Genomic DNA, 24014 nt, shown 5'->3' with positions numbered 1-24014 from the left:
GACTGGCGGTTCGTTGTAACCTGGAAAAAGGGGGAGAGAGGGATGAGCTGGAGCCGGGACAGGGGACGGGCGAGGGCTGGGGAAGGCTGCCGCAGGAAGGCAGAGGGAGAGGCCTTGGTCACCGTTGACGTAGAGGCTGTCCCTGTCCAGGCTGTAGGGGCCCAGGCGCGTGATGCCTCTGGTCTTGTTGCTCACTTCGTGGTAAAGGCCCACCCTGTCCAAGCCTGGGGTGGAGGGCTCCTTTGTGTAGGTGCAGACGGCGTCCACGCCTGTGTTGTCCCCTTGCCCCACTGGCCTGGAAAACAGAAAGCCGTGCCTGAGCGCCCCTTCCTGTGCCCTGTCGCTGCAAGGTCAGGCCTTGGGGCTCCTGCAGCCACGTCTCTGTGGGGCATGCGCGTTCTGTATTCCGCCGTCAGGCACGGATGGCGTGCCCTTCCTGTCCTGCCTCCACTAAAAGTATGGCGTTTGTCAGAAAGCACTGGGCAAGGCCAAGCTTTGGAGTCATTCTCGGGGCTACGCTGTGACCCGCAAGTGAGAGGGAGGGCAGCGAGGGGAGGCCCTGAGGGAGGAGGGCAGCAGGGAGATGGTCCCGGCTCCATCCTGCTGGCGGTGAGAGCAGAAGCGTGACGGGCTACCCAGTACTCATGGGACCTGCAGAGGGACACTCGGGCTCCCCCCATACCTGAAGGCTGTCGTTCCACATGCAAGAAAAGCGGGGCCAATGCTGCTATCCTTCAGAAGGCGGTTGAGCTGCCAACGAGAGAGGTTTCACAAGTGAGCCCTGTCCCTCTCCCTGCACTCCTGCCGGTGCAGGGGCCAGCAGGAGGCCTGGCCGTGGCAGTGCCGTGGGCTACCTACCAAGGTGGTCATGACTCTCCGGGTAGTGTTGAGCTTTGCCGAGTTTGGAGTGGCCAGGTTGGAATCGTAGGGGAGATTGGTGATGGTGAAGTTGATGGTGAAACGCTCGGGGCCTGCAGTGGTCGTTGGTGGATGAGTGGGAGCTGCAAGAAGCATGGACGGGGAGTGAGATGGTGCAGGAGCCAGGCTGTGGAGGCTCTGGGTGGACAAGCGCAGGGGTCTCTGGCCAGCCAGCCCTCCTCCGCGGTGCTCGTCACGATGGGGAAGGCTGGCAGGTTCCCCGCTTGTGCCAGGGATCGCGAGCCCAGCCCCACAACCACCCCTGCCCGGGGGAAGCGGCCCGCGAAGCGCTGGTTGCCTTTGGGGTCCATCTCGTTGCTGCGAGGTACTCACTGGGTGTGACTGGCGGTTCGTTGTAACCTGGAAAAAGGGGGAGAGAGGGATGAGCTGGAGCCGGGAAAGGGGACGGGCGAGGGCTGGGGAAGGCTGCCGCAGGAAGGCAGAGGGAGAGGCCTTGGTCACCGTTGACGTAGAGGCTGTCCCTGTCCAGGCTGTAGGGGCCCAGGCGCGTGATGCCTCTGGTCTTGTTGCTCACTTCGTGGTAAAGGCCCACCCTGTCCAAGCCTGGGGTGGAGGGCTCCTTTGTGTAGGTGCAGACGGCGTCCACGCCTGTGTTGTCCCCTTGCCCCACTGGCCTGGAAAACAGAAAGCCGTGCCTGAGCGCCCCTTCCTGTGCCCTGTCGCTGCAAGGTCAGGCCTTGGGGCTCCTGCAGCCACGTCTCTGTGGGGCATGCGCGTTCTGTATTCCGCCGTCAGGCACGGATGGCGTGCCCTTCCTGTCCTGCCTCCACTAAAAGTATGGCGTTTGTCAGAAAGCACTGGGCAAGGCCAAGCTTTGGAGTCATTCTCGGGGCTACGCTGTGACCCGCAAGTGAGAGGGAGGGCAGCGAGGGGAGGCCCTGAGGGAGGAGGGCAGCAGGGAGATGGTCCCGGCTCCATCCTGCTGGCGGTGAGAGCAGAAGCGTGACGGGCTACCCAGTACTCATGGGACCTGCAGAGGGACACTCGGGCTCCCCCCATACCTGAAGGCTGTCGTTCCACATGCAAGAAAAGCGGGGCCAATGCTGCTATCCTTCAGAAGGCGGTTGAGCTGCCAACGAGAGAGGTTTCACAAGTGAGCCCTGTCCCTCTCCCTGCACTCCTGCCGGTGCAGGGGCCAGCAGGAGGCCTGGCCGTGGCAGTGCCGTGGGCTACCTACCAAGGTGGTCATGACTCTCCGGGTAGTGTTGAGCTTTGCCGAGTTTGGAGTGGCCAGGTTGGAATCGTAGGGGAGATTGGTGATGGTGAAGTTGATGGTGAAACGCTCGGGGCCTGCAGTGGTCGTTGGTGGATGAGTGGGAGCTGCAAGAAGCATGGACGGGGAGTGAGATGGCGCAGGAGCCAGGCTGTGGAGGCTCTGGGTGGACAAGCGCAGGGGTCTCTGGCCAGCCAGCCCTCCTCCGCGGTGCTCGTCACGATGGGGAAGGCTGGCAGGTTCCCCGCTTGTGCCAGGGATCGCGAGCCCAGCCCCACAACCACCCCTGCCCGGGGGAAGCGGCCCGCGAAGCGCTGGTTGCCTTTGGGGTCCATCTCGTTGCTGCGAGGTACTCACTGGGTGTGACTGGCGGTTCGTTGTAACCTGGAAAAAGGGGGAGAGAGGGATGAGCTGGAGCCGGGAAAGGGGACGGGCGAGGGCTGGGGAAGGCTGCCGCAGGAAGGCAGAGGGAGAGGCCTTGGTCACCGTTGACGTAGAGGCTGTCCCTGTCCAGGCTGTAGGGGCCCAGGTGCGTGATGTTTCTGGTCTTGTTGCCCACTTCATGGTAAAGGCCCACCCTGTCCAAGCCTGGGGTGGAGGGCTCCTTTGTGTAGGTGCAGACGGCGTCCACGCCTGTGTTGTCCCCTTGCCCCACTGGCCTGGAAAACAGAAAGCCGTGCCTGAGCGCCCCTTCCTGTGCCCTGTCGCTGCAAGGTCAGGCCTTGGGGCTCCTGCAGCCACGTCTCTGTGGGGCATGCGCGTTCTGTATTCCGCCGTCAGGCACGGATGGCGTGCCCTTCCTGTCCTGCCTCCACTAAAAGTATGGCGTTTGTCAGAAAGCACTGGGCAAGGCCAAGCTTTGGAGTCATTCTCGGGGCTACGCTGTGACCCGCAAGTGAGAGGGAGGGCAGCGAGGGGAGGCCCTGAGGGAGGAGGGCAGCAGGGAGATGGTCCCGGCTCCATCCTGCTGGCGGTGAGAGCAGAAGCGTGACGGGCTACCCAGTACTCATGGGACCTGCAGAGGGACACTCGGGCTCCCCCCATACCTGAAGGCTGTCGTTCCACATGCAAGAAAAGCGGGGCCAATGCTGCTATCCTTCAGAAGGCGGTTGAGCTGCCAACGAGAGAGGTTTCACAAGTGAGCCCTGTCCCTCTCCCTGCACTCCTGCCGGTGCAGGGGCCAGCAGGAGGCCTGGCCGTGGCAGTGCCGTGGGCTACCTACCAAGGTGGTCATGACTCTCCGGGTAGTGTTGAGCTTTGCCGAGTTTGGAGTGGCCAGGTTGGAATCGTAGGGGAGATTGGTGATGGTGAAGTTGATGGTGAAACGCTCGGGGCCTGCAGTGGTCGTTGGTGGATGAGTGGGAGCTGCAAGAAGCATGGACGGGGAGTGAGATGGCGCAGGAGCCAGGCTGTGGAGGCTCTGGGTGGACAAGCGCAGGGGTCTCTGGCCAGCCAGCCCTCCTCCGCGGTGCTCGTCACGATGGGGAAGGCTGGCAGGTTCCCCGCTTGTGCCAGGGATCGCGAGCCCAGCCCCACAACCACCCCTGCCCGGGGGAAGCGGCCCGCGAAGCGCTGGTTGCCTTTGGGGTCCATCTCGTTGCTGCGAGGTACTCACTGGGTGTGACTGGCGGTTCGTTGTAACCTGGAAAAAGGGGGAGAGAGGGATGAGCTGGAGCCGGGAAAGGGGACGGGCGAGGGCTGGGGAAGGCTGCCGCAGGAAGGCAGAGGGAGAGGCCTTGGTCACCGTTGACGTAGAGGCTGTCCCTGTCCAGGCTGTAGGGGCCCAGGCGCGTGATGCCTCTGGTCTTGTTGCTCACTTCGTGGTAAAGGCCCACCCTGTCCAAGCCTGGGGTGGAGGGCTCCTTTGTGTAGGTGCAGACGGCGTCCACGCCTGTGTTGTCCCCTTGCCCCACTGGCCTGGAAAACAGAAAGCCGTGCCTGAGCGCCCCTTCCTGTGCCCTGTCGCTGCAAGGTCAGGCCTTGGGGCTCCTGCAGCCACGTCTCTGTGGGGCATGCGCGTTCTGTATTCCGCCGTCAGGCACGGATGGCGTGCCCTTCCTGTCCTGCCTCCACTAAAAGTATGGCGTTTGTCAGAAAGCACTGGGCAAGGCCAAGCTTTGGAGTCATTCTCGGGGCTACGCTGTGACCCGCAAGTGAGAGGGAGGGCAGCGAGGGGAGGCCCTGAGGGAGGAGGGCAGCAGGGAGATGGTCCCGGCTCCATCCTGCTGGCGGTGAGAGCAGAAGCGTGACGGGCTACCCAGTACTCATGGGACCTGCAGAGGGACACTCGGGCTCCCCCCATACCTGAAGGCTGTCGTTCCACATGCAAGAAAAGCGGGGCCAATGCTGCTATCCTTCAGAAGGCGGTTGAGCTGCCAACGAGAGAGGTTTCACAAGTGAGCCCTGTCCCTCTCCCTGCACTCCTGCCGGTGCAGGGGCCAGCAGGAGGCCTGGCCGTGGCAGTGCCGTGGGCTACCTACCAAGGTGGTCATGACTCTCCGGGTAGTGTTGAGCTTTGCCGAGTTTGGAGTGGCCAGGTTGGAATCGTAGGGGAGATTGGTGATGGTGAAGTTGATGGTGAAACGCTCGGGGCCTGCAGTGGTCGTTGGTGGATGAGTGGGAGCTGCAAGAAGCATGGACGGGGAGTGAGATGGTGCAGGAGCCAGGCTGTGGAGGCTCTGGGTGGACAAGCGCAGGGGTCTCTGGCCAGCCAGCCCTCCTCCGCGGTGCTCGTCACGATGGGGAAGGCTGGCAGGTTCCCCGCTTGTGCCAGGGATCGCGAGCCCAGCCCCACAACCACCCCTGCCCGGGGGAAGCGGCCCGCGAAGCGCTGGTTGCCTTTGGGGTCCATCTCGTTGCTGCGAGGTACTCACTGGGTGTGACTGGCGGTTCGTTGTAACCTGGAAAAAGGGGGAGAGAGGGATGAGCTGGAGCCGGGAAAGGGGACGGGCGAGGGCTGGGGAAGGCTGCCGCAGGAAGGCAGAGGGAGAGGCCTTGGTCACCGTTGACGTAGAGGCTGTCCCTGTCCAGGCTGTAGGGGCCCAGGCGCGTGATGCCTCTGGTCTTGTTGCTCACTTCGTGGTAAAGGCCCACCCTGTCCAAGCCTGGGGTGGAGGGCTCCTTTGTGTAGGTGCAGACGGCGTCCACGCCTGTGTTGTCCCCTTGCCCCACTGGCCTGGAAAACAGAAAGCCGTGCCTGAGCGCCCCTTCCTGTGCCCTGTCGCTGCAAGGTCAGGCCTTGGGGCTCCTGCAGCCACGTCTCTGTGGGGCATGCGCGTTCTGTATTCCGCCGTCAGGCACGGATGGCGTGCCCTTCCTGTCCTGCCTCCACTAAAAGTATGGCGTTTGTCAGAAAGCACTGGGCAAGGCCAAGCTTTGGAGTCATTCTCGGGGCTACGCTGTGACCCGCAAGTGAGAGGGAGGGCAGCGAGGGGAGGCCCTGAGGGAGGAGGGCAGCAGGGAGATGGTCCCGGCTCCATCCTGCTGGCGGTGAGAGCAGAAGCGTGACGGGCTACCCAGTACTCATGGGACCTGCAGAGGGACACTCGGGCTCCCCCCATACCTGAAGGCTGTCGTTCCACATGCAAGAAAAGCGGGGCCAATGCTGCTATCCTTCAGAAGGCGGTTGAGCTGCCAACGAGAGAGGTTTCACAAGTGAGCCCTGTCCCTCTCCCTGCACTCCTGCCGGTGCAGGGGCCAGCAGGAGGCCTGGCCGTGGCAGTGCCGTGGGCTACCTACCAAGGTGGTCATGACTCTCCGGGTAGTGTTGAGCTTTGCCGAGTTTGGAGTGGCCAGGTTGGAATCGTAGGGGAGATTGGTGATGGTGAAGTTGATGGTGAAACGCTCGGGGCCTGCAGTGGTCGTTGGTGGATGAGTGGGAGCTGCAAGAAGCATGGACGGGGAGTGAGATGGCGCAGGAGCCAGGCTGTGGAGGCTCTGGGTGGACAAGCGCAGGGGTCTCTGGCCAGCCAGCCCTCCTCCGCGGTGCTCGTCACGATGGGGAAGGCTGGCAGGTTCCCCGCTTGTGCCAGGGATCGCGAGCCCAGCCCCACAACCACCCCTGCCCGGGGGAAGCGGCCCGCGAAGCGCTGGTTGCCTTTGGGGTCCATCTCGTTGCTGCGAGGTACTCACTGGGTGTGACTGGCGGTTCGTTGTAACCTGGAAAAAGGGGGAGAGAGGGATGAGCTGGAGCCGGGAAAGGGGACGGGCGAGGGCTGGGGAAGGCTGCCGCAGGAAGGCAGAGGGAGAGGCCTTGGTCACCGTTGACGTAGAGGCTGTCCCTGTCCAGGCTGTAGGGGCCCAGGCGCGTGATGCCTCTGGTCTTGTTGCTCACTTCGTGGTAAAGGCCCACCCTGTCCAAGCCTGGGGTGGAGGGCTCCTTTGTGTAGGTGCAGACGGCGTCCACGCCTGTGTTGTCCCCTTGCCCCACTGGCCTGGAAAACAGAAAGCCGTGCCTGAGCGCCCCTTCCTGTGCCCTGTCGCTGCAAGGTCAGGCCTTGGGGCTCCTGCAGCCACGTCTCTGTGGGGCATGCGCGTTCTGTATTCCGCCGTCAGGCACGGATGGCGTGCCCTTCCTGTCCTGCCTCCACTAAAAGTATGGCGTTTGTCAGAAAGCACTGGGCAAGGCCAAGCTTTGGAGTCATTCTCGGGGCTACGCTGTGACCCGCAAGTGAGAGGGAGGGCAGCGAGGGGAGGCCCTGAGGGAGGAGGGCAGCAGGGAGATGGTCCCGGCTCCATCCTGCTGGCGGTGAGAGCAGAAGCGTGACGGGCTACCCAGTACTCATGGGACCTGCAGAGGGACACTCGGGCTCCCCCCATACCTGAAGGCTGTCGTTCCACATGCAAGAAAAGCGGGGCCAATGCTGCTATCCTTCAGAAGGCGGTTGAGCTGCCAACGAGAGAGGTTTCACAAGTGAGCCCTGTCCCTCTCCCTGCACTCCTGCCGGTGCAGGGGCCAGCAGGAGGCCTGGCCGTGGCAGTGCCGTGGGCTACCTACCAAGGTGGTCATGACTCTCCGGGTAGTGTTGAGCTTTGCCGAGTTTGGAGTGGCCAGGTTGGAATCGTAGGGGAGATTGGTGATGGTGAAGTTGATGGTGAAACGCTCGGGGCCTGCAGTGGTCGTTGGTGGATGAGTGGGAGCTGCAAGAAGCATGGACGGGGAGTGAGATGGCGCAGGAGCCAGGCTGTGGAGGCTCTGGGTGGACAAGCGCAGGGGTCTCTGGCCAGCCAGCCCTCCTCCGCGGTGCTCGTCACGATGGGGAAGGCTGGCAGGTTCCCCGCTTGTGCCAGGGATCGCGAGCCCAGCCCCACAACCACCCCTGCCCGGGGGAAGCGGCCCGCGAAGCGCTGGTTGCCTTTGGGGTCCATCTCGTTGCTGCGAGGTACTCACTGGGTGTGACTGGCGGTTCGTTGTAACCTGGAAAAAGGGGGAGAGAGGGATGAGCTGGAGCCGGGACAGGGGACGGGCGAGGGCTGGGGAAGGCTGCCGCAGGAAGGCAGAGGGAGAGGCCTTGGTCACCGTTGACGTAGAGGCTGTCCCTGTCCAGGCTGTAGGGGCCCAGGCGCGTGATGCCTCTGGTCTTGTTGCTCACTTCGTGGTAAAGGCCCACCCTGTCCAAGCCTGGGGTGGAGGGCTCCTTTGTGTAGGTGCAGACGGCGTCCACGCCTGTGTTGTCCCCTTGCCCCACTGGCCTGGAAAACAGAAAGCCGTGCCTGAGCGCCCCTTCCTGTGCCCTGTCGCTGCAAGGTCAGGCCTTGGGGCTCCTGCAGCCACGTCTCTGTGGGGCATGCGCGTTCTGTATTCCGCCGTCAGGCACGGATGGCGTGCCCTTCCTGTCCTGCCTCCACTAAAAGTATGGCGTTTGTCAGAAAGCACTGGGCAAGGCCAAGCTTTGGAGTCATTCTCGGGGCTACGCTGTGACCCGCAAGTGAGAGGGAGGGCAGCGAGGGGAGGCCCTGAGGGAGGAGGGCAGCAGGGAGATGGTCCCGGCTCCATCCTGCTGGCGGTGAGAGCAGAAGCGTGACGGGCTACCCAGTACTCATGGGACCTGCAGAGGGACACTCGGGCTCCCCCCATACCTGAAGGCTGTCGTTCCACATGCAAGAAAAGCGGGGCCAATGCTGCTATCCTTCAGAAGGCGGTTGAGCTGCCAACGAGAGAGGTTTCACAAGTGAGCCCTGTCCCTCTCCCTGCACTCCTGCCGGTGCAGGGGCCAGCAGGAGGCCTGGCCGTGGCAGTGCCGTGGGCTACCTACCAAGGTGGTCATGACTCTCCGGGTAGTGTTGAGCTTTGCCGAGTTTGGAGTGGCCAGGTTGGAATCGTAGGGGAGATTGGTGATGGTGAAGTTGATGGTGAAACGCTCGGGGCCTGCAGTGGTCGTTGGTGGATGAGTGGGAGCTGCAAGAAGCATGGACGGGGAGTGAGATGGTGCAGGAGCCAGGCTGTGGAGGCTCTGGGTGGACAAGCGCAGGGGTCTCTGGCCAGCCAGCCCTCCTCCGCGGTGCTCGTCACGATGGGGAAGGCTGGCAGGTTCCCCGCTTGTGCCAGGGATCGCGAGCCCAGCCCCACAACCACCCCTGCCCGGGGGAAGCGGCCCGCGAAGCGCTGGTTGCCTTTGGGGTCCATCTCGTTGCTGCGAGGTACTCACTGGGTGTGACTGGCGGTTCGTTGTAACCTGGAAAAAGGGGGAGAGAGGGATGAGCTGGAGCCGGGAAAGGGGACGGGCGAGGGCTGGGGAAGGCTGCCGCAGGAAGGCAGAGGGAGAGGCCTTGGTCACCGTTGACGTAGAGGCTGTCCCTGTCCAGGCTGTAGGGGCCCAGGCGCGTGATGCCTCTGGTCTTGTTGCTCACTTCGTGGTAAAGGCCCACCCTGTCCAAGCCTGGGGTGGAGGGCTCCTTTGTGTAGGTGCAGACGGCGTCCACGCCTGTGTTGTCCCCTTGCCCCACTGGCCTGGAAAACAGAAAGCCGTGCCTGAGCGCCCCTTCCTGTGCCCTGTCGCTGCAAGGTCAGGCCTTGGGGCTCCTGCAGCCACGTCTCTGTGGGGCATGCGCGTTCTGTATTCCGCCGTCAGGCACGGATGGCGTGCCCTTCCTGTCCTGCCTCCACTAAAAGTATGGCGTTTGTCAGAAAGCACTGGGCAAGGCCAAGCTTTGGAGTCATTCTCGGGGCTACGCTGTGACCCGCAAGTGAGAGGGAGGGCAGCGAGGGGAGGCCCTGAGGGAGGAGGGCAGCAGGGAGATGGTCCCGGCTCCATCCTGCTGGCGGTGAGAGCAGAAGCGTGACGGGCTACCCAGTACTCATGGGACCTGCAGAGGGACACTCGGGCTCCCCCCATACCTGAAGGCTGTCGTTCCACATGCAAGAAAAGCGGGGCCAATGCTGCTATCCTTCAGAAGGCGGTTGAGCTGCCAACGAGAGAGGTTTCACAAGTGAGCCCTGTCCCTCTCCCTGCACTCCTGCCGGTGCAGGGGCCAGCAGGAGGCCTGGCCGTGGCAGTGCCGTGGGCTACCTACCAAGGTGGTCGTGACTCTCCGGGTAGTGTTGAGCTTTGCCGAGTTTGGAGTGGCCAGGTTGGAATCGTAGGGGAGATTGGTGATGGTGAAGTTGATGGTGAAACGCTCGGGGCCTGCAGTGGTCGTTGGTGGATGAGTGGGAGCTGCAAGAAGCATGGACGGGGAGTGAGATGGCGCAGGAGCCAGGCTGTGGAGGCTCTGGGTGGACAAGCGCAGGGGTCTCTGGCCAGCCAGCCCTCCTCCGCGGTGCTCGTCACGATGGGGAAGGCTGGCAGGTTCCCCGCTTGTGCCAGGGATCGCGAGCCCAGCCCCACAACCACCCGTGCCCGGGGGAAGCGGCCCGCGAAGCGCTGGTTGCCTTTGGGGTCCATCTCGTTGCTGCGAGGTACTCACTGGGTGTGACTGGCGGTTCGTTGTAACCTGGAAAAAGGGGGAGAGAGGGATGAGCTGGAGCCGGGAAAGGGGACGGGCGAGGGCTGGGGAAGGCTGCCGCAGGAAGGCAGAGGGAGAGGCCTTGGTCACCGTTGACGTAGAGGCTGTCCCTGTCCAGGCTGTAGGGGCCCAGGCGCGTGATGCCTCTGGTCTTGTTGCTCACTTCGTGGTAAAGGCCCACCCTGTCCAAGCCTGGGGTGGAGGGCTCCTTTGTGTAGGTGCAGACGGCGTCCACGCCTGTGTTGTCCCCTTGCCCCACTGGCCTGGAAAACAGAAAGCCGTGCCTGAGCGCCCCTTCCTGTGCCCTGTCGCTGCAAGGTCAGGCCTTGGGGCTCCTGCAGCCACGTCTCTGTGGGGCATGCGCGTTCTGTATTCCGCCGTCAGGCACGGATGGCGTGCCCTTCCTGTCCTGCCTCCACTAAAAGTATGGCGTTTGTCAGAAAGCACTGGGCAAGGCCAAGCTTTGGAGTCATTCTCGGGGCTACGCTGTGACCCGCAAGTGAGAGGGAGGGCAGCGAGGGGAGGCCCTGAGGGAGGAGGGCAGCAGGGAGATGGTCCCGGCTCCATCCTGCTGGCGGTGAGAGCAGAAGCGTGACGGGCTACCCAGTACTCATGGGACCTGCAGAGGGACACTCGGGCTCCCCCCATACCTGAAGGCTGTCGTTCCACATGCAAGAAAAGCGGGGCCAATGCTGCTATCCTTCAGAAGGCGGTTGAGCTGCCAACGAGAGAGGTTTCACAAGTGAGCCCTGTCCCTCTCCCTGCACTCCTGCCGGTGCAGGGGCCAGCAGGAGGCCTGGCCGTGGCAGTGCCGTGGGCTACCTACCAAGGTGGTCATGACTCTCCGGGTAGTGTTGAGCTTTGCCGAGTTTGGAGTGGCCAGGTTGGAATCGTAGGGGAGATTGGTGATGGTGAAGTTGATGGTGAAACGCTCGGGGCCTGCAGTGGTCGTTGGTGGATGAGTGGGAGCTGCAAGAAGCATGGACGGGGAGTGAGATGGTGCAGGAGCCAGGCTGTGGAGGCTCTGGGTGGACAAGCGCAGGGGTCTCTGGCCAGCCAGCCCTCCTCCGCGGTGCTCGTCACGATGGGGAAGGCTGGCAGGTTCCCCGCTTGTGCCAGGGATCGCGAGCCCAGCCCCACAACCACCCCTGCCCGGGGGAAGCGGCCCGCGAAGCGCTGGTTGCCTTTGGGGTCCATCTCGTTGCTGCGAGGTACTCACTGGGTGTGACTGGCGGTTCGTTGTAACCTGGAAAAAGGGGGAGAGAGGGATGAGCTGGAGCCGGGAAAGGGGACGGGCGAGGGCTGGGGAAGGCTGCCGCAGGAAGGCAGAGGGAGAGGCCTTGGTCACCGTTGACGTAGAGGCTGTCCCTGTCCAGGCTGTAGGGGCCCAGGCGCGTGATGCCTCTGGTCTTGTTGCTCACTTCGTGGTAAAGGCCCACCCTGTCCAAGCCTGGGGTGGAGGGCTCCTTTGTGTAGGTGCAGACGGCGTCCACGCCTGTGTTGTCCCCTTGCCCCACTGGCCTGGAAAACAGAAAGCCGTGCCTGAGCGCCCCTTCCTGTGCCCTGTCGCTGCAAGGTCAGGCCTTGGGGCTCCTGCAGCCACGTCTCTGTGGGGCATGCGCGTTCTGTATTCCGCCGTCAGGCACGGATGGCGTGCCCTTCCTGTCCTGCCTCCACTAAAAGTATGGCGTTTGTCAGAAAGCACTGGGCAAGGCCAAGCTTTGGAGTCATTCTCGGGGCTACGCTGTGACCCGCAAGTGAGAGGGAGGGCAGCGAGGGGAGGCCCTGAGGGAGGAGGGCAGCAGGGAGATGGTCCCGGCTCCATCCTGCTGGCGGTGAGAGCAGAAGCGTGACGGGCTACCCAGTACTCATGGGACCTGCAGAGGGACACTCGGGCTCCCCCCATACCTGAAGGCTGTCGTTCCACATGCAAGAAAAGCGGGGCCAATGCTGCTATCCTTCAGAAGGCGGTTGAGCTGCCAACGAGAGAGGTTTCACAAGTGAGCCCTGTCCCTCTCCCTGCACTCCTGCCGGTGCAGGGGCCAGCAGGAGGCCTGGCCGTGGCAGTGCCGTGGGCTACCTACCAAGGTGGTCATGACTCTCCGGGTAGTGTTGAGCTTTGCCGAGTTTGGAGTGGCCAGGTTGGAATCGTAGGGGAGATTGGTGATGGTGAAGTTGATGGTGAAACGCTCGGGGCCTGCAGTGGTCGTTGGTGGATGAGTGGGAGCTGCAAGAAGCATGGACGGGGAGTGAGATGGCGCAGGAGCCAGGCTGTGGAGGCTCTGGGTGGACAAGCGCAGGGGTCTCTGGCCAGCCAGCCCTCCTCCGCGGTGCTCGTCACGATGGGGAAGGCTGGCAGGTTCCCCGCTTGTGCCAGGGATCGCGAGCCCAGCCCCACAACCACCCGTGCCCGGGGGAAGCGGCCCGCGAAGCGCTGGTTGCCTTTGGGGTCCATCTCGTTGCTGCGAGGTACTCACTGGGTGTGACTGGCGGTTCGTTGTAACCTGGAAAAAGGGGGAGAGAGGGATGAGCTGGAGCCGGGAAAGGGGACGGGCGAGGGCTGGGGAAGGCTGCCGCAGGAAGGCAGAGGGAGAGGCCTTGGTCACCGTTGACGTAGAGGCTGTCCCTGTCCAGGCTGTAGGGGCCCAGGCGCGTGATGCCTCTGGTCTTGTTGCTCACTTCGTGGTAAAGGCCCACCCTGTCCAAGCCTGGGGTGGAGGGCTCCTTTGTGTAGGTGCAGACGGCGTCCACGCCTGTGTTGTCCCCTTGCCCCACTGGCCTGGAAAACAGAAAGCCGTGCCTGAGCGCCCCTTCCTGTGCCCTGTCGCTGCAAGGTCAGGCCTTGGGGCTCCTGCAGCCACGTCTCTGTGGGGCATGCGCGTTCTGTATTCCGCCGTCAGGCACGGATGGCGTGCCCTTCCTGTCCTGCCTCCACTAAAAGTATGGCGTTTGTCAGAAAGCACTGGGCAAGGCCAAGCTTTGGAGTCATTCTCGGGGCTACGCTGTGACCCGCAAGTGAGAGGGAGGGCAGCGAGGGGAGGCCCTGAGGGAGGAGGGCAGCAGGGAGATGGTCCCGGCTCCATCCTGCTGGCGGTGAGAGCAGAAGCGTGACGGGCTACCCAGTACTCATGGGACCTGCAGAGGGACACTCGGGCTCCCCCCATACCTGAAGGCTGTCGTTCCACATGCAAGAAAAGCGGGGCCAATGCTGCTATCCTTCAGAAGGCGGTTGAGCTGCCAACGAGAGAGGTTTCACAAGTGAGCCCTGTCCCTCTCCCTGCACTCCTGCCGGTGCAGGGGCCAGCAGGAGGCCTGGCCGTGGCAGTGCCGTGGGCTACCTACCAAGGTGGTCATGACTCTCCGGGTAGTGTTGAGCTTTGCCGAGTTTGGAGTGGCCAGGTTGGAATCGTAGGGGAGATTGGTGATGGTGAAGTTGATGGTGAAACGCTCGGGGCCTGCAGTGGTCGTTGGTGGATGAGTGGGAGCTGCAAGAAGCATGGACGGGGAGTGAGATGGTGCAGGAGCCAGGCTGTGGAGGCTCTGGGTGGACAAGCGCAGGGGTCTCTGGCCAGCCAGCCCTCCTCCGCGGTGCTCGTCACGATGGGGAAGGCTGGCAGGTTCCCCGCTTGTGCCAGGGATCGCGAGCCCAGCCCCACAACCACCCCTGCCCGGGGGAAGCGGCCCGCGAAGCGCTGGTTGCCTTTGGGGTCCATCTCGTTGCTGCGAGGTACTCACTGGGTGTGACTGGCGGTTCGTTGTAACCTGGAAAAAGGGGGAGAGAGGGATGAGCTGGAGCCGGGAAAGGGGACGGGCGAGGGCTGGGGAAGGCTGCCGCAGGAAGGCAGAGGGAGAGGCCTTGGTCACCGTTGACGTAGAGGCTGTCCCTGTCCAGGCTGTAGGGGCCCAGGCGCGTGATGCCTCTGGTCTTGTTGCTCACTTCGTGGTAAAGGCCCACCCTGTCCAAGCCTGGGGTGGAGGGCTCCTTTGTGTAGGTGCAGACGGCGTCCACGCCTGTGTTGTCCCCTTGCCCCACTGGCCTGGAAAACAGAAAGCCGTGCCTGAGCGCCCCTTCCTGTGCCCTGTCGCTGCAAGGTCAGGCCTTGGGGCTCCTGCAGCCACGTCTCTGTGGGGCATGCGCGTTCTGTATTCCGCCGTCAGGCACGGATGGCGTGCCCTTCCTGTCCTGCCTCCACTAAAAGTATGGCGTTTGTCAGAAAGCACTGGGCAAGGCCAAGCTTTGGAGTCATTCTCGGGGCTACGCTGTGACCCGCAAGTGAGAGGGAGGGCAGCGAGGGGAGGCCCTGAGGGAGGAGGGCAGCAGGGAGATGGTCCCGGCTCCATCCTGCTGGCGGTGAGAGCAGAAGCGTGACGGGCTACCCAGTACTCATGGGACCTGCAGAGGGACACTCGGGCTCCCCCCATACCTGAAGGCTGTCGTTCCACATGCAAGAAAAGCGGGGCCAATGCTGCTATCCTTCAGAAGGCGGTTGAGCTGCCAACGAGAGAGGTTTCACAAGTGAGCCCTGTCCCTCTCCCTGCACTCCTGCCGGTGCAGGGGCCAGCAGGAGGCCTGGCCGTGGCAGTGCCGTGGGCTACCTACCAAGGTGGTCATGACTCTCCGGGTAGTGTTGAGCTTTGCCGAGTTTGGAGTGGCCAGGTTGGAATCGTAGGGGAGATTGGTGATGGTGAAGTTGATGGTGAAACGCTCGGGGCCTGCAGTGGTCGTTGGTGGATGAGTGGGAGCTGCAAGAAGCATGGACGGGGAGTGAGATGGCGCAGGAGCCAGGCTGTGGAGGCTCTGGGTGGACAAGCGCAGGGGTCTCTGGCCAGCCAGCCCTCCTCCGCGGTGCTCGTCACGATGGGGAAGGCTGGCAGGTTCCCCGCTTGTGCCAGGGATCGCGAGCCCAGCCCCACAACCACCCGTGCCCGGGGGAAGCGGCCCGCGAAGCGCTGGTTGCCTTTGGGGTCCATCTCGTTGCTGCGAGGTACTCACTGGGTGTGACTGGCGGTTCGTTGTAACCTGGAAAAAGGGGGAGAGAGGGATGAGCTGGAGCCGGGAAAGGGGACGGGCGAGGGCTGGGGAAGGCTGCCGCAGGAAGGCAGAGGGAGAGGCCTTGGTCACCGTTGACGTAGAGGCTGTCCCTGTCCAGGCTGTAGGGGCCCAGGCGCGTGATGCCTCTGGTCTTGTTGCTCACTTCGTGGTAAAGGCCCACCCTGTCCAAGCCTGGGGTGGAGGGCTCCTTTGTGTAGGTGCAGACGGCGTCCACGCCTGTGTTGTCCCCTTGCCCCACTGGCCTGGAAAACAGAAAGCCGTGCCTGAGCGCCCCTTCCTGTGCCCTGTCGCTGCAAGGTCAGGCCTTGGGGCTCCTGCAGCCACGTCTCTGTGGGGCATGCGCGTTCTGTATTCCGCCGTCAGGCACGGATGGCGTGCCCTTCCTGTCCTGCCTCCACTAAAAGTATGGCGTTTGTCAGAAAGCACTGGGCAAGGCCAAGCTTTGGAGTCATTCTCGGGGCTACGCTGTGACCCGCAAGTGAGAGGGAGGGCAGCGAGGGGAGGCCCTGAGGGAGGAGGGCAGCAGGGAGATGGTCCCGGCTCCATCCTGCTGGCGGTGAGAGCAGAAGCATGACGGGCTACCCAGTACTCATGGGACCTGCAGAGGGACACTCGGGCTCCCCCCATACCTGAAGGCTGTCGTTCCACATGCAAGAAAAGCGGGGCCAATGCTGCTATCCTTCAGAAGGCGGTTGAGCTGCCAACGAGAGAGGTTTCACAAGTGAGCCCTGTCCCTCTCCCTGCACTCCTGCCAGTGTAGGGGCCAGCAGGAGGCCTGGCCGTGGCAGTGCCTTGGGCTACCTACCAAGGTGGTCATGACTCTCCGGGTAGTGTTGAGCTTTGCCGAGTTTGGAGTGGCCAGGTTGGAATCGTAGGGGAGATTGGTGATGGTGAAGTTGATGGTGAAACGCTCGGGGCCTGCAGTGGTCGTTGGTGGATGAGTGGGAGCTGCAAGAAGCATGGACGGGGAGTGAGATGGCGCAGGAGCCAGGCTGTGGAGGCTCTGGGTGGACAAGCGCAGGGGTCTCTGGCCAGCCAGCCCTCCTCCACGGTGCTCGTCACGATGGGGAAGGCTGGCAGGTTCCCCGCTTGTGCCAGGGATCGCGAGCCCAGCCCCAGAATGAGGCATGCCTAGGGGAAGCGGCCGTCTAGAATTTTGTGCCCCTTACATGAGAAACAGCGTCAACAGGGTACATTACAATGCTGTAAGCCACACTACCTCAGTGACGGATTTTTTGATACCTGCTGCAGTACTTCCTAACAGAGCAGTAATGCATGGGCCAGCTGTGCTGGAAATGAATGCTGAGGTTCTTCCGAAAGCTAAGCTGGACGTACCTGCCACGGTCGAGAGACGTCTCGGTTTTGCCTGACTAGCTGAAGTTTGTGGTGGAGTCGAAGCAGGAGACGCTGTAGTGGTAGGAACAGATCTGGCCGGGCTTTCACTGCTAGATGTTTCCACAGCTGTGGTGGAGACAACAGCTTTTGTCCCAACGGGTGAGGTACTTGAGATTGTAGCTGTGGAGGCTGTTGATAGACTGGTGGTTGGTGCAGCTGTTGTCCCAGGTGAGGAAGAAGTGGTCTCCAGAGCAGTGCTCAGAGGAACAGCTGAGCTGGCTACAGAAATAGATGTTGTGCCAGTAGTAGTGGTGGCTGTTTCTGTGAGGATGGTGGTTGGAGTCGTTAAGGTCACTGGCGGAGTGCTTGTGACCCGAGCAGTAGTAGATGTGCCAGCTGTGCTGGAAGTGACTTCTGTGGTTGTTTCCAGAGCTGGGCTGGACGTTTCTGCCCTGGTAGGGAGGCCTGTAGTTTTTCCCTGAGTAGCTGAAGTTTGTGGTGGAGTAGAAGCGGGAGAAGCTGTACTGGTAGGAAGCGCTGCGGCCTGGCTCTCGCTGCTAGAAGTTTCAACAGCTGTGGTGGAGACAGCAGGTCCTGTCTTGACGGGTGAGGTACTTGAGATTGTAGTTGTGGAGGCTGTCGATAGACTGGTGGTTGGTGCAGCTGTTGTCCCAGGTGAGGAAGAAGTGGTCTCCAGAGCAGTGCTCAAAGGAACAGCTGAGCTGGCTACAGAAATAGATGTTGTGCCAGTAGTAGTGGTGGCTGTTTCTGTGAGGATGGTGGTTGGAGTCGTTAAGGTCACTGGCGGAGTGCTAGTGACCCGAGCAGTAGTAGATGTGCCAGCTGTGCTGGATGTGACTTCTGTGGTTGTTTCCAGAGTTCGGCTAGACGTTTCTGCCATGGTAGAGAGGCCTGTAGTTTTTGCCTGAGTAGCTGAAGTTTGTGGTGGAGTAGAAGTGGGAGAAGCTGTAGTGGTAGGAACCGCTGTGGCCTGCCTCTCACTGCTAGATGTTTCAACAGCTGTGGTGGAGACAACAGCTTTTATCCCAAAGGGTGAGGTACTTGAGATTGTAGCTGTGGAGGCTGTTGATAGACTGGTGGTTGGTGCAGCTGTTGTCCCAGGTGAGGAAGAAGTGGTCTCCAGGGCAGTGCTCAGAGGAACAGCTGAGCTGGCTACAGAAATAGATGTTGTGCCAGTAGTAGTGGTGGCTGTTTCTGTGAGGATGGTGGTTGGAGTCGTTAAGGTCACTGGCAGAGTGCTTGTGACCCGAGCAGTAGTAGATGTGCCAGCTGTGCTGGAAGTGACTTCTGTGGTTGTTTCCAGAGCTGGGCTGGACGTTTCTGCCATGGTAGAGAGGCCTGTAGTTTTTGCCTGAGTAGCTGAAGTTTGTGGTGGAGTAGAAGCGGGAGAAACTGTAGTGGTAGGAACCGCTGTGGCCTGCCTCTCACTGCTAGATGTTTCAACACCTGTGGTGGAGGCAGCAGGTCCTGTCTTGGCGGGTGAGGTACTTGAGACTGTAGCTGTGGAGGCTGTTGATAGACTGGTGGTTGGTGCAGCTGTTGTCCCAGGTGGGGAAGAAGTGGTCTCCAGGGCAGTGCTCAAAGGAACAGCTGAGCTGGCTATAGAAATAGATGTTGTGCCAGTAGTAGTGGTGGCTGTTTCTGTGAGGATGGTGGTTGGAGTCGTTAAGATCACTGGCGGAGTACTTGTGACCCGAGCAGTAGTAGATGTGCCAGCTGTGCTGGAAGTGACTTCTGTAGTTGTTTCCAGAGCTGGGCTGGACGTTTCTGCCCTGGTAGAGAGGCCTGTAGTTTTTGCCTGAGTAGCTGAAGTTTGTGGTGGAGTAGAAGTGGGAGAAGCTGTAGTGGTAGGAACGGACGTGGCCTGGCTCTCGCTGCTAGATGTTTCAACAGCTGTGGTGGAGACAACAGCTTTTGTCCCAACGGGTGAGGTACTTGAGATTGTAGTTGTGGAGGCTGTTGATAGACTGGTGGTTGGTGCAGCTGTTGTCCCAGGTGAGGAAGAAGTGGTCTCCAGAGCAGTGCTCAGAGGAACAGCTGAGCTGGCTACAGAAATAGATGTTGTGCCAGTAGTAGTGGTGGCTGTTTCTGTGAGGATGGTGGTTGGAGTCGTTAAGGTCACTGGCGGAGTGCTTGTGACCCGAGCAGTAGTAGATGTGCCAGCTGTGCTGGAAGTGACTTCTGTGGTTGTTTCCAGAGCTGGGCTGGACGTTTCTGCCCTGGTAGGGAGGCCTGTAGTTTTTCCCTGAGTAGCTGAAGTTTGTGGTGGAGTAGAAGTGGGAGAAGCTGTAGTGGTAGGAACGGACGTGGCCTGGCTCTCGCTGCTAGATGTTTCAACAGCTGTGGTGGAGACAACAGCTTTTGTCCCAACGGGTGAGGTACTTGAGATTGTAGTTGTGGAGGCTGTCGATAGACTGGTGGTTGGTGCAGCTGTTGTCCCAGGTGAGGAAGAAGTGGTCTCCAGAGCAGTGCTCAAAGGAACAGCTGAGCTGGCTACAGAAATAGATGTTGTGCCAGTAGTAGTGGTGGCTGTTTCTGTGAGGATGGTGGTTGGAGTCGTTAAGGTCACTGGCGGAGTGCTTGTGACCCGAGCAGTAGTAGATGTGCCAGCTGTGCTGGAAGTGACTTCTGTGGTTGTTTCCAGAGCTGGGCTGGACGTTTCTGCCCTGGTAGGGAGGCCTGTAGTTTTTCCCTGAGTAGCTGAAGTTTGTGGTGGAGTAGAAGCGGGAGAAGCTGTACTGGTAGGAAGCGCTGCGGCCTGGCTCTCGCTGCTAGAAGTTTCAACAGCTGTGGTGGAGACAGCAGGTCCTGTCTTGACGGGCGAGGTACTTGAGATTGTAGTTGTGGAGGCTGTCGATAGACTGGTGGTTGGTGCAGCTGTTGTCCCAGGTGAGGAAGAAGTGGTCTCCAGAGCAGTGCTCAAAGGAACAGCTGAGCTGGCTACAGAAATAGATGTTGTGCCAGTACTAGTGGTGGCTGTTTCTGTGAGGATGGTGGTTGGAGTCGTTAAGGTCACTGGCGGAGTGCTAGTGACCCGAGCAGTAGTAGATGTGCCAGCTGTGCTGGATGTGACTTCTGTGGTTGTTTCCAGAGTTCGGCTAGACGTTTCTGCCATGGTAGAGAGGCCTGTAGTTTTTGCCTGAGTAGCTGAAGTTTGTGGTGGAGTAGAAGTGGGAGAAGCTGTAGTGGTAGGAACCGCTGTGGCCTGCCTCTCACTGCTAGATGTTTCAACAGCTGTGGTGGAGACAACAGCTTTTATCCCAACGGGTGAGGTACTTGAGATTGTAGCTGTGGAGGCTGTTGATAGACTGGTGGTTGGTGCAGCTGTTGTCCCAGGTGGGGAAGAAGTGGTCTCCAGGGCAGTGCTCAAAGGAACAGCTGAGCTGGCTACAGAAATAGATGTTGTGCCAGTAGTAGTGGTGGCTGTTTCTGTGAGGATGGTGGTTGGAGTCGTTAAGATCACTGGCGGAGTGCTTGTGACCCGAGCAGTAGTAGATGTGCCAGCTGTGCTGGAAGTGACTTCTGTAGTTGTTTCCAGAGCTGGGCTGGACGTTTCTGCCCTGGTAGAGAGGCCTGTAGTTTTTGCCTGAGTAGCTGAAGTTTGTGGTGGAGTAGAAGTGGGAGAAGCTGTAGTGGTAGGAACGGACGTGGCCTGGCTCTCGCTGCTAGATGTTTCAACAGCTGTGGTGGAGACAACAGCTTTTGTCCCAACGGGTGAGGTACTTGAGATTGTAGTTGTGGAGGCTGTTGATAGACTGGTGGTTGGTGCAGCTGTTGTCCCAGGTGAGGAAGAAGTGGTCTCCAGAGCAGTGCTCAGAGGAACAGCTGAGCTGGCTACAGAAATAGATGTTGTGCCAGTAGTAGTGGTGGCTGTTTCTGTGAGGATGGTGGTTGGAGTCGTTAAGGTCACTGGCGGAGTGCTTGTGACCCGAGCAGTAGTAGATGTGCCAGCTGTGCTGGAAGTGACTTCTGTGGTTGTTTCCAGAGCTGGGCTGGACGTTTCTGCCCTGGTAGGGAGGCCTGTAGTTTTTCCCTGAGTAGCTGAAGTTTGTGGTGGAGTAGAAGCGGGAGAAGCTGTACTGGTAGGAACCGCTGCGGCCTGGCTCTCGCTGCTAGAAGTTTCAACAGCTGTGGTGGAGACAGCACGTCCTGTCTTGACGGGTGAGGTACTTGAGATTGTAGCTGTGGAGGCTGTCGATAGACTGGTGGTTGGTGCAGCTGTTGTCCCAGGTGAGGAAGAAGTGGTCTCCAGAGCAGTGCTCAAAGGAACAGCTGAGCTGGCTACAGAAATAGATGTTGTGCCAGTAGTAGTGGTGGCTGTTTCTGTGAGGATGGTGGTTGGAGTCGTTAAGGTCACTGGCGGAGTGCTTGTGACCCGAGAAGTAGTAGATGTGCCAGCTGTGCTGGAAGTGACTTCTGTGGTTGTTTCCAGAGCTGGGCTGGATGTTTCTGCCCTGGTAGAGACGCCAATAGTTTTTCCCTGAGTAGCTGAAGTTTGTGGTGGAGTAGAAGCGGGAGAAGCTGTACTGGTAGGAACCGCTGCGGCCTGGCTCTTGCTGCTAGAAGTTTCAACAGCTGTGGTGGAGACAGCAGGTCCTGTCTTGACGGGTGAGGTACTTGAGATTGTAGCTGTGGAGGCTGTTGATAGACTGGTGGTTGGTGCAGCTGTTGTCCCAGGTGAGGAAGTATTGGTCTCCAGAGCAGTGCTCAAAGGAACAGCTGAGCTGGCTACAGAAATAGATGTTGTGCCAGTAGTAGTGGTGGCTGTTTCTGTGAGGATGGTGGTTGGAGTCGTTAAGGTCACTGGCGGAGTACTTGTGACCCGAGCAGTAGTAGATGTGCCAGCTGTGCTGGATGTGACTTCTGTGGTTGTTTCCAGAGTTCGACTGGACGTTTCTGCCATGGTAGAGAGGCCTGTAGTTTTTCCCTGAGTAGCTGAAGTTTGTGGTGGAGTAGAAGCGGGAGAAACTGTAGTGGTAGGAACCGCTGTGGCCTGCCTCTCACTGCTAGATGTTTCAACACCTGTGGTGGAGACAACAGCTTTTGTCCCAACGGGTGAGGTACTTGAGATTGTAGCTGTGGAGGCTGTTGATAGACTGGTGGTTGGTGCAGCTGTTGTCCCAGGTGAGGAAGAAGTGGTCTCCAGAGCAGTGCTCAAAGGAACAGCTGAGCTGGCTACAGAAATAGATGTTGTGCCAGTAGTAGTGGTGGCTGTTTCTGTGAGGATGGTGGTTGGAGTCGTTAAGATCACTGGCGGAGTGCTTGTGACCCGAGCAGTAGTAGATGTGCCAGCTGTGCTGGAAGTGACTTCTGTGGTTGTTTCCAGAGCTGGGCTGGACGTTTCTGCCATGGTAGAGAGGCCTGTAGTTTTTGCCTGAGTAGCTGAAGTTTGTGGTGGAGTAGAAGTGGGAGAAGCTGTAGTGGTAGGAACCGACGTGGCCTGGCTCTCGCTGCTAGATGTTTCAACAGCTGTGGTGGAGACAACAGCTTTTGTCCCAACGGGTGAGGTACTTGAGATTGTAGCTGTGGAGGCTGTTGATAGACTGGTGGTTGGTGCAGCTGTTGTCCCAGGTGAGGAAGAAGTGGTCTCCAGAGCAGTGCTCAGAGGAACAGCTGAGCTGGCTACAGAAATAGATGTTGTGCCAGTAGTAGTGGTGGCTGTTTCTGTGAGGATGGTGGTTGGAGTCGTTAAGGTCACTGGCGGAGTGCTAGTGACCCGAGCAGTAGTAGATGTGCCAGCTGTGCTGGATGTGACTTCTGTGGTTGTTTCCAGAGTTCGGCTAGACGTTTCTGCCATGGTAGAGAGGCCTGTAGTTTTTGCCTGAGTAGCTGAAGTTTGTGGTGGAGTAGAAGCGGGAGAAAATGTAGTGGTAGGAACCGCTGTGGCCTGCCTCTCACTGCTAGATGTTTCAACACCTGTGGTGGAGGCAGCAGGTCCTGTCTTGGCAGGTGAGGTACTTGAGATTGTAGCTGTGGAGGCTGTTGATAGACTGGTGGTTGGTGCAGCTGTTGTCCCAGGTGAGGAAGAAGTGGTCTCCAGGGCAGTGCTCAGAGGAACAGCTGAGCTGGCTACAGAAATAGATGTTGTGCCAGTAGTAGTGGTGGCTGTTTCTGTGAGGATGGTGGTTGGAGTCGTTAAGGTCACTGGCGGAGTACTTGTGACCCGAGCAGTAGTAGATGTGCCAGCTGTGCTGGATGTGACTTCTGTGGTTGTTTCCAGAGTTCGGCTGGACGTTTCTGCCATGGTAGAGAGGCCTGTAGTTTTTGCCTGAGTAGCTGAAGTTTGTGGTGGAGTAGAAGCGGGAGAAACTGTAGTGGTAGGAACCGCTGTGGCCTGCCTCTCACTGCTAGATGTTTCAACACCTGTGGTGGAGGCAGCAGGTCCTGTCTTGGCAGGTGAGGTACTTGAGATTGTAGCTGTGGAGGCTGTTGATAGACTGGTGGTTGGTGCAGCTGTTGTCCCAGGTGAGGAAGAAGTGGTCTCCAGGGCAGTGCTCAGAGGAACAGCTGAGCTGGCTACAGAAATAGATGTTGTGCCAGTAGTAGTGGTGGCTGTTTCTGTGAGGATGGTGGTTGGAGTCGTTAAGATCACTGGCGGAGTGCTTGTGACCCGAGCAGTAGTAGATGTGCCAGCTGTGCTGGAAGTGACTTCTGTGGTTGTTTCCAGAGCTGGGCTGGACGTTTCTGCCATGGTAGAGAGGCCTGTAGTTTTTGCCTGAGTAGCTGAAGTTTGTGGTGGAGTAGAAGCGGGAGAAACTGTAGTGGTAGGAACCGCTGTGGCCTGCCTCTCACTGCTAGATGTTTCAACACCTGTGGTGGAGGCAGCAGGTCCTGTCTTGGCAGGTGAGGTACTTGAGATTGTAGCTGTGGAGGCTGTTGATAGACTGGTGGTTGGTGCAGCTGTTGTCCCAGGTGAGGAAGAAGTGGTCTCCAGGGCAGTGCTCAGAGGAACAGCTGAGCTGGCTACAGAAATAGATGTTGTGCCAGTAGTAGTGGTGGCTGTTTCTGTGAGGATGGTGGTTGGAGTCGTTAAGATCACTGGCAGAGTGCTTGTGACCCGAGCAGTAGTAGATGTGCCAGCTGTGCTGGAAGTGACTTCTGTGGTTGTTTCCAGAGCTGGGCTGGACGTTTCTGCCCTGGTAGGGAGGCCTGTAGTTTTTCCCTGAGTAGCTGAAGTTTGTGGTGGAGTAGAAGCGGGAGAAGCTGTACTGGTAGGAACGGACGTGGCCTGGCTCTCGCTGCTAGAAGTTTCAACAACTGTGGTGGAGACAACAGCTTTTGTCCCAACGGGTGAGGTACTTGAGATTGTAGCTGTGGAGGCTGTTGATAGACTGGTGGTTGGTGCAGCTGTTGTCCCAGGTGAGGAAGAAGTGGTCTCCAGACCAGTGCTCAGAGGAACAGCTGAGCTGGCTACAGAAATAGATGTTGTGCCAGTACTAGTGGTGGCTGTTTCTGTGAGGATGGTGGTTGGAGTCGTTAAGGTCACTGGCGGAGTGCTTGTGACCCGAG

General features: G+C 59.9%; 1 protein-coding gene across 1 annotated transcript in view; it reads right to left on the bottom strand.

Moving 5' to 3' along the window:
* Positions 1-16110, bottom strand: part of MUC16 (mucin 16, cell surface associated) — a 32494-nt gene extending 16384 nt beyond the window's left edge. The window contains 28 exon segments of the mRNA XM_066983645.1: positions 1-343; positions 683-750; positions 859-1001; positions 1159-1601; positions 2031-2629; positions 2730-2811; positions 3289-3634; positions 3636-4117; positions 4547-4775; positions 4933-5375; positions 5805-6150; positions 6152-6633; positions 7063-7273; positions 7599-7891; positions 8321-8549; positions 8707-9149; positions 9651-9900; positions 9938-10407; positions 10837-11065; positions 11223-11665; positions 12095-12416; positions 12454-12923; positions 13353-13581; positions 13739-14181; positions 14611-14932; positions 14970-15439; positions 15779-15846; positions 15955-16110. Coding sequence (XP_066839746.1) covers positions 1-343; positions 683-750; positions 859-1001; positions 1159-1601; positions 2031-2629; positions 2730-2811; positions 3289-3634; positions 3636-4117; positions 4547-4775; positions 4933-5375; positions 5805-6150; positions 6152-6633; positions 7063-7273; positions 7599-7891; positions 8321-8549; positions 8707-9149; positions 9651-9900; positions 9938-10407; positions 10837-11065; positions 11223-11665; positions 12095-12416; positions 12454-12923; positions 13353-13581; positions 13739-14181; positions 14611-14932; positions 14970-15439; positions 15779-15846; positions 15955-16110 — 9054 coding nt within the window.
* Between the last annotated feature and the right edge of the window lie 7904 nt (positions 16111-24014).

Source organism: Anser cygnoides, chromosome 27, assembly GCF_040182565.1.
Source record: "Anser cygnoides isolate HZ-2024a breed goose chromosome 27, Taihu_goose_T2T_genome, whole genome shotgun sequence".
Taxonomy (NCBI): domain Eukaryota; kingdom Metazoa; phylum Chordata; class Aves; order Anseriformes; family Anatidae; genus Anser; species Anser cygnoides.
This window is presented reverse-complemented; position numbering and strand designations above follow the sequence as displayed.